This window comes from Stenella coeruleoalba (genome assembly GCF_951394435.1).
Source record: "Stenella coeruleoalba genome assembly, chromosome: 18".
Classification (NCBI taxonomy): domain Eukaryota; kingdom Metazoa; phylum Chordata; class Mammalia; order Artiodactyla; family Delphinidae; genus Stenella; species Stenella coeruleoalba.
In genome coordinates, this window is record NC_137164.1 from 47,846,810 (window position 1) to 47,861,233 (window position 14,424).

Here is a 14,424-nt window from a genome sequence, read left to right on the forward strand (position 1 = left end):
AAAAAGCAGCAGGGGGCTTCCCTGGTGGCGCAGCGGTTGAGAGTCCGCCTGCTGATGCAGGGGACACGGGTTCGTGCCCCGGTCCGGGAAGATCCCACATGCCGTGGAGCGGCTAGGCCCGTGAGCCATGGCCACTGAGCCTGCGCGTCCGGAGCCTGTGCTCTGCAACGGGAGAGGCCACAACAGTGAGAGGCCCACGTACCGCAAAAAAAAAAAAAAAAAAGAAGCAGGGGCTTCCCTGGTGGCGCAGTGGTTGAGAATCTGCCTGCTAATGCAGGGGACACGGGTTCGAGCCCTGGTCTGGGAGGATCCCACATGCTGCGGAGCAACTGGGCCCGTGAGCCACAACTACTGAGCCTGCGCGTCTGGAGCCTGTGCTCCGCAACAAGAGAGGCCGTGACAGTGAGAGGCCCGCACACCGCGATGAAGAGTGGCCCCCACTTGCCACAACTAGAGAAAGCCCTCGCACAGAAACGAAGACCCAACACAGCAAAAATAAATTAATAAACTCCTACCCCCAACATCTAAAAAGAAAAGCAGCAAATGATTAAGCGGACCTTGAGAAGCTATAGCAGCAAATTGATCTGCTTATCATGAAGCATCAAAATACTATATTGTTTGATAACTCTATAATATTCTTCCTCTAAAGAACTCAAGAGGCATGGAAATATCTTGAAAAATGGCATTTTAAACTATACTAGTATTTAAACTAGTATTAGTAATAGTATTAGTATTAGCAGTAGTAGTACTGAGTCATTGTTAATATGATTTTTTTTTTTTAATCCCAGAGTAAAGTAATGAGTTTTGGTACAAACAAGCACTAGAGAAACAACCTTGGATTGAAGACAGCTCTGGAAATCCATAATAACGCCACACAAGGCAAGTCATTTAACTTTTAGAACTCAATTTCCTTATATATAAAATGGAGGGACTTCCCTGGCACTCCAGTGGTTGAGACTCCGCGCTTCCAATTCAGGGGGTAGAGGTTCAATCTCTGGTCAGGGAACTAAGATCCCACATGCCACGCAGCACAGCCAAAAATTTTTTTTTTTTTTTTTTTTGCGGTACGTGGGCCTCTCACTGCTGTGGCCTCTCCCATTGCGGAGCTCCGGATGCGCAGGCCCAGCGGCCATGGCTCACGGGCCCAGCCGCTCGGTGGCAATGTGGGATCCTCCCAGACCGGGGCACGAACCCGCGTCCCCTGCATCGGCAGGCGGACTCTCAACCACTGCGCCACCAGGGAAGCCCACAGCCAAAATTTTTTAAAAAGGAAATAAAAACATCTGCCATGTTTAACTGAAAGTGTTACACAAAGAGAAAAATTGAATAATGAATGTGAAAGGAATTGTAAAATGGCAAAGTATGACACAAAGTGGCGATTGCTTTAGGTTCTATATAGTTTTTTTCATGGATTTACACTATCATCACACAAACCCACTCTGCTGTCCCCATACCCATCCTTTCTAATTTTCCATGCCAAAAATATCAAAATATTACAGCTTCTAGAAAACTGAATCTACATATTGTGAATCAAAGATTCCATTCAATTTAGTTATTTACTTGAATTTGAGCCAGTGGTAGGAAATAGGGTTGAGGGCTCAGGGGTGCAGCATAGCAAATCAACTTCAATAAATGCCAACACTGAGAAATCAACTTCTCCCAATGCTTTGGGTAGATGTATGATCCAAAAACAATTCATTTAAAACATAATTTTGCATGTGATTAATCTATCATCCGGTCTGATTGCCTGTGGTACATTTTTATAATTATAAATTGAATGGAGAATAAAGATTATTCAAATAATCTTATTGGCTAAGGCACAGGGCATTAATTCAGTTTATAATAGCAATAATGACCTCAGCCCAGGACATTTCCAGGCAATTAATGACTGCTTGGAGTTAATGACCCGAGTTCCAGCCAAGGACCATCAACTCCTTCGAGCTGGTCATCAATCCTCAGAAAATGCCCAGTGCTCAGAGCACAGTCAGACCCATTCAGAATTTGACATCATTCCCACTTTTTATTTTCAAGTAAATTTGTTGCTCTACTCTTTTCTTAAAAGCCCATTTTACTTGTAAACTAGGTAAAAATGACTGATACTGTTTTTGAATAGCAAATTAATTCATGGAACATGACAACTAAATGTTACATAGGCATAGTACACTAAATAGTGTTGTAATATTGAAAACACAGTACAGACCTGAAATATAAGACATCCATGCTCCAACTCTACAAATGCCTAAACATCAGTCCTACTAAGGAGAGCCTGGGTAGTGGGCCCCCTTTCCATGTCTTTATTTTCTCTCTTTCAGAGAGAGAATCGGAGTTAAACTATAATTGACACATTTCTACTTTCTACCCAGCAAGCTGCCTTGCTTGTCTTTAAACTCTTTTGCAGAATGAGTAGGAGACAGAGCCGAGAGAAACATGACTTTTAATATACAAGCCCAAGAGATACCACATGACAATATCATCAGTCATTTCAAGCTCTTCTAGAATACTTCACGTATTTTTTTCCCATCTCACAGGAGGCATACGACACAGATGACCTGGATCACCAGCATGGCACGCACAGGCTTTTTGTGAGCCATTCAAGCAGAGAGAAGGATTCGACCAGCCAGCCCCACTCTCTACGGGAGGGCTCCAGGATGCTGTTCACGACCAAGTCACAGCCTAGAGGAAAAGCACTGCAATGCTGCACTGACTTTGCCTCCCACTAGCTACCCCCCAGTGCTCTTTTTGCTACTGATTCCTTTGTTGTTTTAATCCATCATGGGAAAGGCAGAAGTCAAGAAATAACAGTGTGTAAAGTGGCCTGTACAGTCAGCATCACTGGCCCTGAAGGCATGAACTCAGACCACCTGTGACTATTAATGAAGGAGAAGATGCTTCATTCAGATATCACGCACATCCACAGTCCTGTCTTGGTTGAACTTTTTGCCTTCTATTCATTAACAACCTGGAAAGGGAAACCTTTTAAAACTGTGTATATTAGACTCAAGTGGACAATTCATTAGAGTTGTCACTTACATTAACAGCTGATGTCCACATTAGGCCTCATGCAGGCTGTGCTAAGTCACTGTCTGTACAGGGAAGAGAAAGCCCCTCAGTAACTGAACTAAGGGCTCCCAGAGGGGATCTCTCAGTGGGGATGGGAGACATGTTGCCAAAGAATAAAGTCTAGTCATTGAAGCTGATGGATGATAAGAATAGTCAAAATAATGTTAATAATAACACACTCTTACAAAGAAAAACATCACATTCCCATGTTTTTTTACTTACTGGGATGATGGGTATCTACCATTAAAACCATTATTTCTCCTGTCAAAAAGTAGACATAAAATAACTTGAAACTATCACAAAGAACACTGATGTATTGATTGGTTTGATGTTTGATGAAGCCATGAAAAAAAGAAGTTCAGAACACAGATGCTGCCCACGCCTTGGTGTACTTCCAGCCAGGGGCCACTTGCAGGTACAAGAAAATTAAGATATTGAGAACTGTGAAGCAGGAGGAGAGAAATACTAAAAACATGATCTATCAAATTCTGCTAAGGTACATTTGATGTGCTGGAATAATGCACATCATAATTTAATCAAGAAGCTATGTTTACGCAAACCAACAATAAGTTTGGAGGCAAATTAATAAGTTCTATAGAATAAAAATGAAATTTGAATTTGAGGAAAAAAGCAGTCATTTTTTATATCATTTTATAAAAAGCAGCTGATGATCCATGTCAAGAGTCCTAGTTTGATTTCTAGAAGCAGACGACCTGGAAGAACATATATATTCTACAGATAAAGCTGTAACTAGGTAATTGGCTAAGGAGCATATTTTCTATGCTGGAGTTCAGAGGATTCAGGAATCTTGAGCCCCACTTAGCAGAGCTAGGACATGAACTCATGTCTGTCTTAATACAAAGCTTACGTGCTTTCTGCCTCACTGTGGGCCACATGTTAAAATCTCTTCCTATCATTCCATACAATGTGCTATTTCACTTAGGAAGATTTCACAAATCATTTAAATATGCAAACAGGAGGAAAGCTAGTTCACGGTGTCTCCATTGCTAACCATCTATCTAACCTGTTCAGTTATAAAACAAGAAGACAGGAAAAGCCCTCAAGAAGCTCTGATTTGCATCTAATCATAGATTAGAATTTGGAAAATCTTTTCATCTAAGGGACGCCACAGCTTCAATCAGAAGATGGCAAAGAAGTGACGTCAATACCCAGATTTCAAAACATGTTTTAAAACACTCCCCAGAGAACATTCAAACATTAATAATCAAGATCGCCAGTTTTGCAAGTAGCATAAAAGTTGTGTGTTGTTTGAACTAGGCATGTAAGAAGAAAAGTCATATGGTTAAACATCATTCCCAACTCTGTCTAGGAGCAGAAAAAAAAAGCACTAAAAGTATGTACACCTTTCTGGGTACCAAGCTGACAGTCTCTGTCCTCATAGCTCCTTGGATTAAAGGGTCTCTAAGATGTGTTTATCTTCTGAAAGCCTGTATTTAATTTCCATTACAATTATACATATAGTGAATGTTAATGAACTGCCTTCTCTCCAACTACGGAGAATATGATATGTTATTTCTATATACGCTTATGAGCACTTGTAGTGGGTTTGTTTTACACTGTGAGAGCAGAGTCGGGAAACTGATGAATTGCAAAGTCACCAGTCAAAGGAAATGCCTTTTTATTCTCTTTTAAAATAAGTGTTGCAGGAGGTTATGGTGGAAGTGCTTCACTCTGTTCCTGTTTTATGGAACTGACATAAGATGTTCTTTCTAAACCGAGTCCATTTTTAAGATGTGGTCCACTCTCTTTAGAGATGTAAACAACAACAAACCAACCTGAAATATAGATAGAAAATTCTCAGTTTAAAAATGGGCTTTGTTCTGAAAATCTATAAAAGAGTTGTTCGAACTGACTGCTTTTCGCCTACAAACAACTGTACACCTAACGATCATGTAGCTGAAACATCACACAAAATTGACCCAACTATTAATATTGTTGAAATGGGGCCTAAGATCTATTGAGTCCCAAGTTCAGACCCAACCACACAGACAGGAAAGGAAAAGGATGACAAGTAAACCTTTTCTTCCTTCTAGCTAATGGCAGGATGAGCTTCAAAAGAGTTCTGGAACAGGCAAATTGTGTCTTGGGAATTCTCACACTTCCCTTTTTAAATTGGTTCCCTAGTACATGGTGCCTCTCTCCACTGACAACCACGAGTCCAGGGCCTTGCTTTTCACCTCCTCTCCCCCAGCCTCAGTTACTTCATTTGCTTCTCAGAAATCACTGACTTCATTTTCCTGAAACCACATCTCAGAATCTCTTTGTGCAGTGGTTCTCGGGTAAGAGTTAGGGGAAAAGACCATTACCTTAAACCTCTGTATCTCATTTTCCTCTGGCAAGAATGGTAATAATCCTTTACCTAAATCACATGATACTAGTGAAGAATAAAATGTGAAATATAGAACACGAATGCATGGTGTCAACTAAATTGCAAGCCAAATACTAAGTATTATTTTGTTGAACTAATTTACACAAATGTGTGAAGCCCATTAACACTTTGAGAATTATATATTCTTTAACAAGTGGATGATAAATAACTCTAATTAATCTCTAATTGGTAAACTTTCAGGTAGTATTAAAAAGCGCATGTGAAAAAGACTCAGTAATTTCGAAGAAACGTGCTCTGGGCAAAGGGATCTTGCAAACAGCCAGTCCCACAGAGTCTGCCAAAGTCAGGGTCCCAGAACGTCATCCTAATTTCTGACTTTTTTTCCCATATTACTCTTCTCTTGCCATATGGTTTTATGGCAAGGACAAAAGAGCCTTCAAGTGTTTCTGGGAGTTCCTGTCCAGTGGTTTCTGGGGAGAAAGAGTCAAGGGATAGGGAGTGGCTGTTTTTTAGAATATTAGGACAGGTCATCTGTAAGTGCTAAGGACTGGTCCGTGGCAAACTCACCCAAGTGGCCCCTCTGACTATAGTCTCTAGTATGATGTTTCCAAAACTTCAGTTGCAGAAAATGATTCAAGTCTGTGGTTTCTCCTATCTGGGAAAAGGTCACCCATTTTCTCGCTAATAAATGGCACATAATCTAAGTCTGCATCTTAAGAAGGATGAGTGATGTTCAACTACAGGACCTGAATTAGAACATGTTTTAGATTTATAAAAGGGAATCGGCTATATGAAGTGGTATATGATGGTGCCATCTGCAGGAAAGTCAAAGAGACAAAGACTTCCTCTGGACTGAGAATGGACTAAATAACTTCATCATCATGGTGTCTTTGTAGTGCATTGCAGTGAGATAATGGCATGGGTAATTTGATATCATGCTTTAGGATTAAAATACTTCTCTTTACCACATCTTCTTCCATCAAAAAATTCTTATAACTTGGCAAGGCACCTAGGTAAGAGACTTAAGGCATAATGTTGCAGGTCTTCAACCCACAGTGCTCCTTGTGTCAACCCTAGCCACCTACTAAAATGTCTGAAATTTTCTCTGGGCAGGTGAGTCTTGATGGGAACAAGACGGCATTAGGAGCATCGAAAGTCTATGATGGGCTCAGAGCGGAAATCCTGGGCAACTGGAGGGCAGCATGTTGTCTGTATCAGTTAGTTGTCACTGCATAAAAATCCATCCCAAATTTAATGCCTTAAAACCACAATCACTTGTTTGCTTATAGATCTACAATTTGGGCAGGCTGGGCAGAAATGACTTGTCTCCATGTGGTGTCAGCTCACTTAAAAGCCTTCAGTGAAAGCTAAACTAAGTGACAGAACATCCAAGATGGTGTTACATTCACATCTGGTGCTTCAGCTTTGATAGCTGGAATACATAGGGGCCTGCTGGTCATCTGTCTCTCTCTCTCCAGCAGGGTAGCTGGACCTCTTTATATGATTGATGGCTCAGAGCTCCAAGAGAGTCAAAGCAGAAGTTCTAGGCCTCTTATGGCTTAGGCCTCACGCTGGTACAGAGTCATGTCTACAGCGTTCCTTTAGGTCCAAACAACTCACAAAGCCAACTCAGATTCAAAAGGCGGGTAGATTCTACCTCATGGTGGGAAGAGCAGCAGACAATCCATCTTTAATCCACAATAATGTCCCTGCATGTAAAATTTGGCAGTCACTTTAAACCAGATAGAAAGTAGTTGAGAAAGGGAGCTTGAGAATGACCTGAAGATAATTGTTATTTTTTTTCTTCTGTTTTGCAGATTGTTGGCCAAATTCACTCAGCCACACGTGTCTCTGGTCCTGCCCTTAAATCTGGCCATTCACAACCTTGTCAGCACCCATTTATCAGAACACCAAAGTACAGAACAGCAGTGGCAAACTATAACCCACGTCAACTGTGTTTGTAAATAAAGTTTTATTGGAACACATCCCTCCCGTCATATACGTATTTTTATGGTTGCTTCTGTGCTACAAGAGCAGAGTTAAGTAGTGACAAAAACCATATAGCTCACATAGCCAAAGATGTTTACTTTATGGCCTTATTAGTTTGCTAGGCCTACCATAACAAAGTAGCACAGACTGGGAGGCTTAAGCAAAAGAAACTTATTTTCTCACAGTGCTAGGGGCTAGAACTCTGTGATCAAGTCAGGATTAGTTCCTTCTAAGGACTATGAGGGAAGGATGTGTTCCAGGCCTCTCTCCTTGGCTATAGATGGTCATCTCCCTGTGTCTTCATATCATCTTCCCTCTGTGCATGTCTGTGTCCAAATTTCCTCTTTTTATAAGGACACCAGTCATAATGGATTAGGGCTCACCCTAGTGTCCTCATTTAAACTTGATTACCTCTCTAAAGACCCTATCTCCAAATAAGGTCACATTCTGAGGTACTGGAAGTTAGGACTTCCACATATGAATCTGGGGTGGGAGGGACAGAATTCAGCCCATAACAACAGCCCCCCAACAGAAACAGTTTGTTGACTCCTGGAAAAGAGAAAAGAAGGCAAATCCAGCTGTTAGAAGCTTTGGGTTCTAGTTTCAATTGTGCACCATACTAGGTGGGTCACTACGGACAAGTTACGAAAATTCTTCAATTTTCTTTCACATTAGTACATTTCATTCAGTACTTGGACTGCTTACCTCCCAGGGTAATTGTAAGATCAAATTGGGATACTGTGCAGGAAAGCAGTATGAAAAATAAAAGGTGTTACATGAGTTTTTTATATATATATATATATATATATATATATATATACTATACATACTTTGAATAATTTATTGGTGTTTAACTCTGGGGCTTTGTCTATTTGAACTTAAGCTTGGCCTCCATTGAGTGGGAAATACATTAGCAGCTTCCTCCTGGTTGGAGAAGAAAGTGAACCAGTGGTTAAATTTCTACAGTTTTTCTGAATCATGCTACTCAATATATTCTGACCTGTAGCTTCTTAATTTCAGAAAGCTTCCTTCAGGAGCTTTTCACTCACAATTTCTTTTCCTGTGTAACCCGTGGTCCTTACCTGCCTACCTGGTTTGCCCATTTGCCTTGCAGCGCGCTTCAGTAACTTTACCCTGGGAGCCTAAGGCTCCAGTCCGATTGAGGTCCAGGACCCCATTTTAACCTCCTCTGTGTATCCTGCCACTGAATAGCACAGCTAATCTCAGACTTCTGCCTTGTACCTGCTAGAGTTTCTAGAACAAAACTTCCGATGCCTGACCCATCCTGGATGTCTTTTGGTTCTACAGTCCTTCCATCTCTGTGCTCTACCTCCACACCTCAAATAAGAAGCTAGAAAACTCATAATTTTCCCTTTGATACTAAGTTGCATGAGTCAGATCACTCCAATTCAAGGCAGAGCTTCCTAAATCTGCTATTTGTATTAAGACCTCATAAGGCATGTTAGTTAAGGGAGCAAGTATGATTCTGTCAGATTTCATAAGATGAAGATTATTGTTAGTTTGCCCATTTTTGAAACTAATTTCCTCTTAGTTTGTGTTTTTCAATTAAAAATTATTTTAAAGACGAGTTCAGGAACCAAGCCTAACTTAGATCCAGGACCTATGAGCTAACACTTTTTCTTTATTTAAAGTTCACATTGGAATTTTTATATGTCTCCCTCTAATAACATGTAATTATATTTTAAATTGATGCCTAGGACTATGCCTTTTATCTGTTGTTCACTGTGTTTCAGTCCGTAAGTAAATCATGCAACGAAATTTTTAAAAAAAGAGTGCAGGAAAAATGTTTGCATTTTTCTGAAAGAGGAAAAATGGTTCTAAATTAAATGTCGATCTAAAGTAGTAAAGTCAACAAAAGTCTCCCAAAGAGAACAATAAAGGCATCTGTATTTAGCAAAGCTAAATATTAGTCTTCAGTGTTTGGGTAGATAGTTCCGCTCGACAATGCAAAGGTAGCTGTCATATTGAATTGCCTTTAATGGAGAAAAACGAATTGCTGTTAATCTTATCTTGATAAATTATGAAATGCTATGCCAATCTTTCCCATTTGGATATGTCACCTTGTCTTTTCTATTTGCTGAACTTGAACTTTTTAAACAAAATGAGCCATACAGCTTGGTAAAATCAATTTACTGAAATGGGTCTGTGCACTCTCACTCTGATAAAGGGATGTCGGTGATATATGCCATAACCAAAAGGCACTCTTCCATGGAATTCTACCAGTCTGCCAGGTATTTGCTGGAGATTTCATGCCAAAGGACCCCGAAATCCTCAGCAGATCTAATTTTAACATTGTTCAATTACTCCTAAGCTATCTTTATTTGCCCTGACATCTTAGCATCAAAGATACTGTACACACGCAACGCTATTAGTGATTCAAGCATGATTCTCTTCAACTAAACTTCACATAAATTGAAATATTTGAGCCTAAAAAAATCCAGTTTCTTTGACTTCTAGATGAGTTCTAACCAATTCATTAAGCTTTAACTTGGTGCTGCATCTATGTTTTGTTGAATTGAAATTTATGGAAAAGATTTAGCCGAAGACAAGCATGAAATTAAAAAGTGTAAAATGAGCTGAGGTCTCTACTCTGTCACTTTAAAAAAACATTGGAGGTCTCCAATTCTCCAATAGAATAGAATTAATAAAAACCATATATAATGTCATAATAGATTTTATTCCAGTAGAACAACATTATTACATCTGATTGCAAATCACATGAATACTTTCTGGCAACCAAAAGGAAAAAATTCACACTGTTGATAACTGCGTAGCTTTCCATATATCAAAATGTATGAGGGGTATATGTTACTCGTATTATTAAATTCTTATTATATTTTAATGTTGTAATCTAATTTCTCTAAGTGCCTCATTATTTTTCATTTCAGCTGCCAAATGCACATATATTTTATGTTGTTAGTGAATTAAACAGAGGCATGCTAAACAGATTGATATTCTGGATTCACTCTGTGATTTAAATGTACTGATTATAGTGTAAAAACAGACACGGAAAATGTGCTGTTTCCTGTAGGTCACAGCCAGTGGTTTATAATAAAGGCAATCTCTACTGTGCCCAGAAACATACTGTATGTAAACAACAGGTGTGAAAAATAATATAATTTCAAATAAGTATAATTGCTTATTTGCAACAGAATATCTGAGATATCAACAAAATTTGAGCGTCTAAAACTGTCTGCGGGTAAATTGTGTTGTACAAGAACCAGCACAGCCTAATGAGAGTTTAGTCACTTAATAACTACTCACTGTCCCTAGCAATGACATCTCTTGGGTGATGACAGACATGATCAGCATAAAGGGATACAACAGAATGATGTATCAGCTAGCTGTTACTGGGTAACAAACCATATCAAAGCTTAGTCACTTAAAAAGTAGCTAATCATTTAGCTCATAATCCTGAGTGTTGGCAATTTAGGCTATGCTCAGTTGAGATGTCTCTGTTGTGGCACCTTCATGTCTTGTGGTCAGCTGCAAATTGAGCCAGTGGCTTTGCTAATCTTAGCTGGGCTCTCTCCATCTCCAGGGCCTCAGCTGGGATAACTGGGTTTCACAGCTCTGGTGATTGCTCCATCCTCCAGGAGACTAGCCTGCTTGTTCATATGGCCATGGTAGGGGGCTCCAAGAAAGTAACCAGAAACACTTAAGAGTTCATGAGGCTTGGGTATGGAGACTCCATACCATCACTTCCACTGAATTTTTCTGGATAAGAAGGTCTTGATTTAAGGGTAGAGAAATAGACTGTAGTCCACCATGGGAAGAGCTGTAAGGTTACATGGCAAAGATCATAAATAAAAGTAAAGGTGGAGATTTGCAGCTATTTTTTCAAACAATCTCCCACAATGGTGACTTATTAAAACAGGTATTTTGGATAAATTTATTAAAAGACTCTATCACCTCTATTGTTACTAGGACTTCTCAAGGAACCACAAATATTATTTTCAGAGACTGGGGAAAGTCCAAATCCTGCCTTATAAACCATTATCCCTTTATGTCCCTTGCCATGGGTTTTCAAAGAATGATGACACAGAAAACCAGTAGCCAAATGAAATTCAGTTAGTATTTTTTATAACAGCTGCTAGGCTCTGATCATCCACGGCCAGGTGCATGGAGGAAGGACATTGGGAAGAGCTGCCCTTTAGCCTCTTGGTCATCAGGTCTCATGGGGAAAAAGCTGTGGAGAAGAGATTGGCTACACGTCTTTAACATAGAAATCTCTTCTTACTTGGAAAACTGATTCAGAGCATATTCTACAGTTCTGACCATTAAGATTAATTGTTCCTCTTTTAGGATATCAGTAGCTGGGAAGGGGGTGGTCAAAAGTGGGTTTGGCTTGCTTCCACACTTCAAATCCCAACACTATGCAAAAACTGATGGCAACAATAAAACTTACAATAACAACAAGATAGTTTTAAGCTACGTCTCTCACCAAAATCTCAGCCAGACTCATGCAGCTGCTCTGTACAAATCACCAGCTCCCTCCATCCCTTGTCTCAAAGCAGTAACTCAATGTGCTCATGGTTCTACCCTCTGGGACAAGCTGACACACAAATACACTTACTTCATAATAACTTTACAACTGACCTGGCAACTCTTGCTACAGCTTCTCCCTCTTCCATAATTCAATATGTGTAAAAAGACTATCTAATGCTCTCAAATGATATTTTTTCCTCTGCTTAATCCAGATTTATAATTTAACTCTAGAATAGTAAAGTAAAATAACCAGAACCCCCAGACTAGAACTGCTTATCCCAGCCCTACCTGGAACTATGTGATCTTAGAGGAAGACTGAGGTAACAATACCTCCCTCTCTATTTATTTCTCCTTATCAGAACTTACATATGCCTAAGTGTCTAGCACTTTATAAAAAATAAAACATAATTTAAAGCCTCCTATAATCCCCCAATTTTTATCTAGCAATCGTCCTGCCCCACCTCTTCCTCATGGTCACATTTTACTTTAATTCCCTCCTTTTCTTCTGCTTCCACTCATCTGGAAGCCCACTCCAGTCCTAGTCTGCCTTTAGCTCCCGCAACACCACCAAATTTCTCCTACTAAGACTCCGATGACCGCCATGTTATTAAACCCAGCAGACACTTTTCCACTCTTATCTTTTTGGATGGCTTAGAAATAAATGTGTGATACAACTAACAGTGTTATTCCTTCTCAGAATACTCTGTTTTGAGTGTCCTTTGCCCTTCCTGGCTCACCCTCCACCACCTAACCAGAGTTCTCAATTTCTCTCCTCTTCTCCTCAATCCATACTCTTCAGTCTACCCCCATACCTTCAATTATAGCTATGCTGATAAATCTCAAGTTGAGCTCCTCATTGGTATTTCTAGCAGTCCACTTGACCTCTCCATGTGTATGTTTCAGAGGCAGTTCAACACAAACATCCCAAACTGATCTCATCATATGCCCCCCTAAATAACCCCTGCCACAAGCATTCTCAAACCAGAAACTGGAAGTCATCCTTGAACTCTCCCTCTCTTGCTTAACAATATCCAAACAACCATCTCTATTTCCCGAAGCCATCCATTTATGTTCACCTTCCCTTCCTCATACTAACTCAAGTGAATCTTATCTCCTGGCTGACATATAGCAAGAGTTTTCTGGTGGACTGCCCCCTTCCATTCTTACTCTCTATAATCCATTCTCTACTTTCCAGCCAAAAGATGTAACCCTGATCCAGTCAATCTTGAACTTCAAATCAACTCTTCAATGCTTTTCCATTTCCCTTGGGATGAAGTTCACCTCCCTGACAGACTCTGCAAGGCCCTAGACGGTCAGCCTCCTGGTTATCACTCCAGCATCATCTCTTGCCATTCTCCCCTTGCTGCTCTTCACATTTGGCCTACCTTGAGCTTCTTAATGATTCAGTGTTCTTTCTCATCATCGTACATGCTTTTATTTCCCAGCCATCTTCATGCTAGTTTTTTCTGACCCTCCTGGTAAACGTGCACTTCCCATAACACTTCCAACCATTTGTTCAACAGCTGTGCTCCCTGGAGACTGTGTGTTTCTCAAAAGCAGGGGCTCTGCTATAACCTTTCTGCCTAGAAAGGTAGCCTGACACATTTACTCAACAAACTCAAATGTTTGCTGAGTAAATAAAGAATTTATAGACCTCTGGGTTACCCCCCATTTCTAAAGTGGAAATGTTCCTGTTTGATCCTGATCCTTGTATCAGCTACTTTTTGAAGTTGTCTAGATTATATAATAAGTACTATCATAAAAATAATAAAGGTGAAAGTTCTCTGAAACACATAAAGCCTTTTACAAATGAAAAAGGTATTATAACAACCTCTACGTATTATTCACACAGATGATTCAAGTAGGTTTGGGGAAGCCCTGAGAATCCAAATTTTGATGAAGGGAAAAATAGCTTCAAGTTTAAATGACAAAGTTAGCAACCGCAGGCATTTCAGTTGGAGGCTGACTCTTACCAATATTTGTATCATCTGATTATCCAAGTCACTAATTTTTATGCTCTGTCATGACCCCTGTTATCTTCTTTCTACCCAACACCATCTCAATGTTTAATCACTAGCTTTTCTCTTTTTTACCTTCAGGTTTCACTTGACAAATATCTACTGTAAGACAATCCCTGTACCAGGCTGTAGAGGTATAAAGATAATGATCACAGAGTTCTAGACTTTCCACTTACTATTAAAACTATGGAAACTGATATAATGTAGTGCATAAGAGGAAAGAACCTGAGGCCAGAAAACTGTGGCTTTGCATCTCATCTCTGCTATTTACAAAATCTGTGAGCTTTGGCACATTTTTGCTCATTGGTTTCATTATCTTTAACATGGGTAAAAACTACTACCCCAAACACTTATCAAAACAACTACGAAAATTACCAATAGAATTAAATGAGGTAGCGTTTAAAGCACATAGTATGTGCTTTGTATATAAGTGCTCAATTAGTAGAATTACCTGTTAGGACTCTAACAAGCCAAAAAGCCAACTAAATAGACTTTTAA

At 39.8% G+C, this 14,424-nt stretch overlaps 1 protein-coding gene across 2 annotated transcripts in view; it reads right to left on the minus strand.

Annotated features, from left to right (window-relative positions):
* Nucleotides 1-1,404: 1,404 nt before the first annotated feature.
* Nucleotides 1,405-14,424, minus strand: part of LOC307176780 (uncharacterized protein) — a 399,639-nt gene continuing 386,619 nt past the window's right edge. For both annotated transcript variants that reach the window (XM_079903214.1, XM_079903213.1), the window contains exon 5: nt 1,405-4,856. In XM_079903214.1, the coding sequence (XP_079759340.1) occupies nt 4,791-4,856 (66 nt within the window). In that variant the 3' untranslated portion in view covers nt 1,405-4,790. The remainder of the gene's footprint in view (nt 4,857-14,424) is intronic.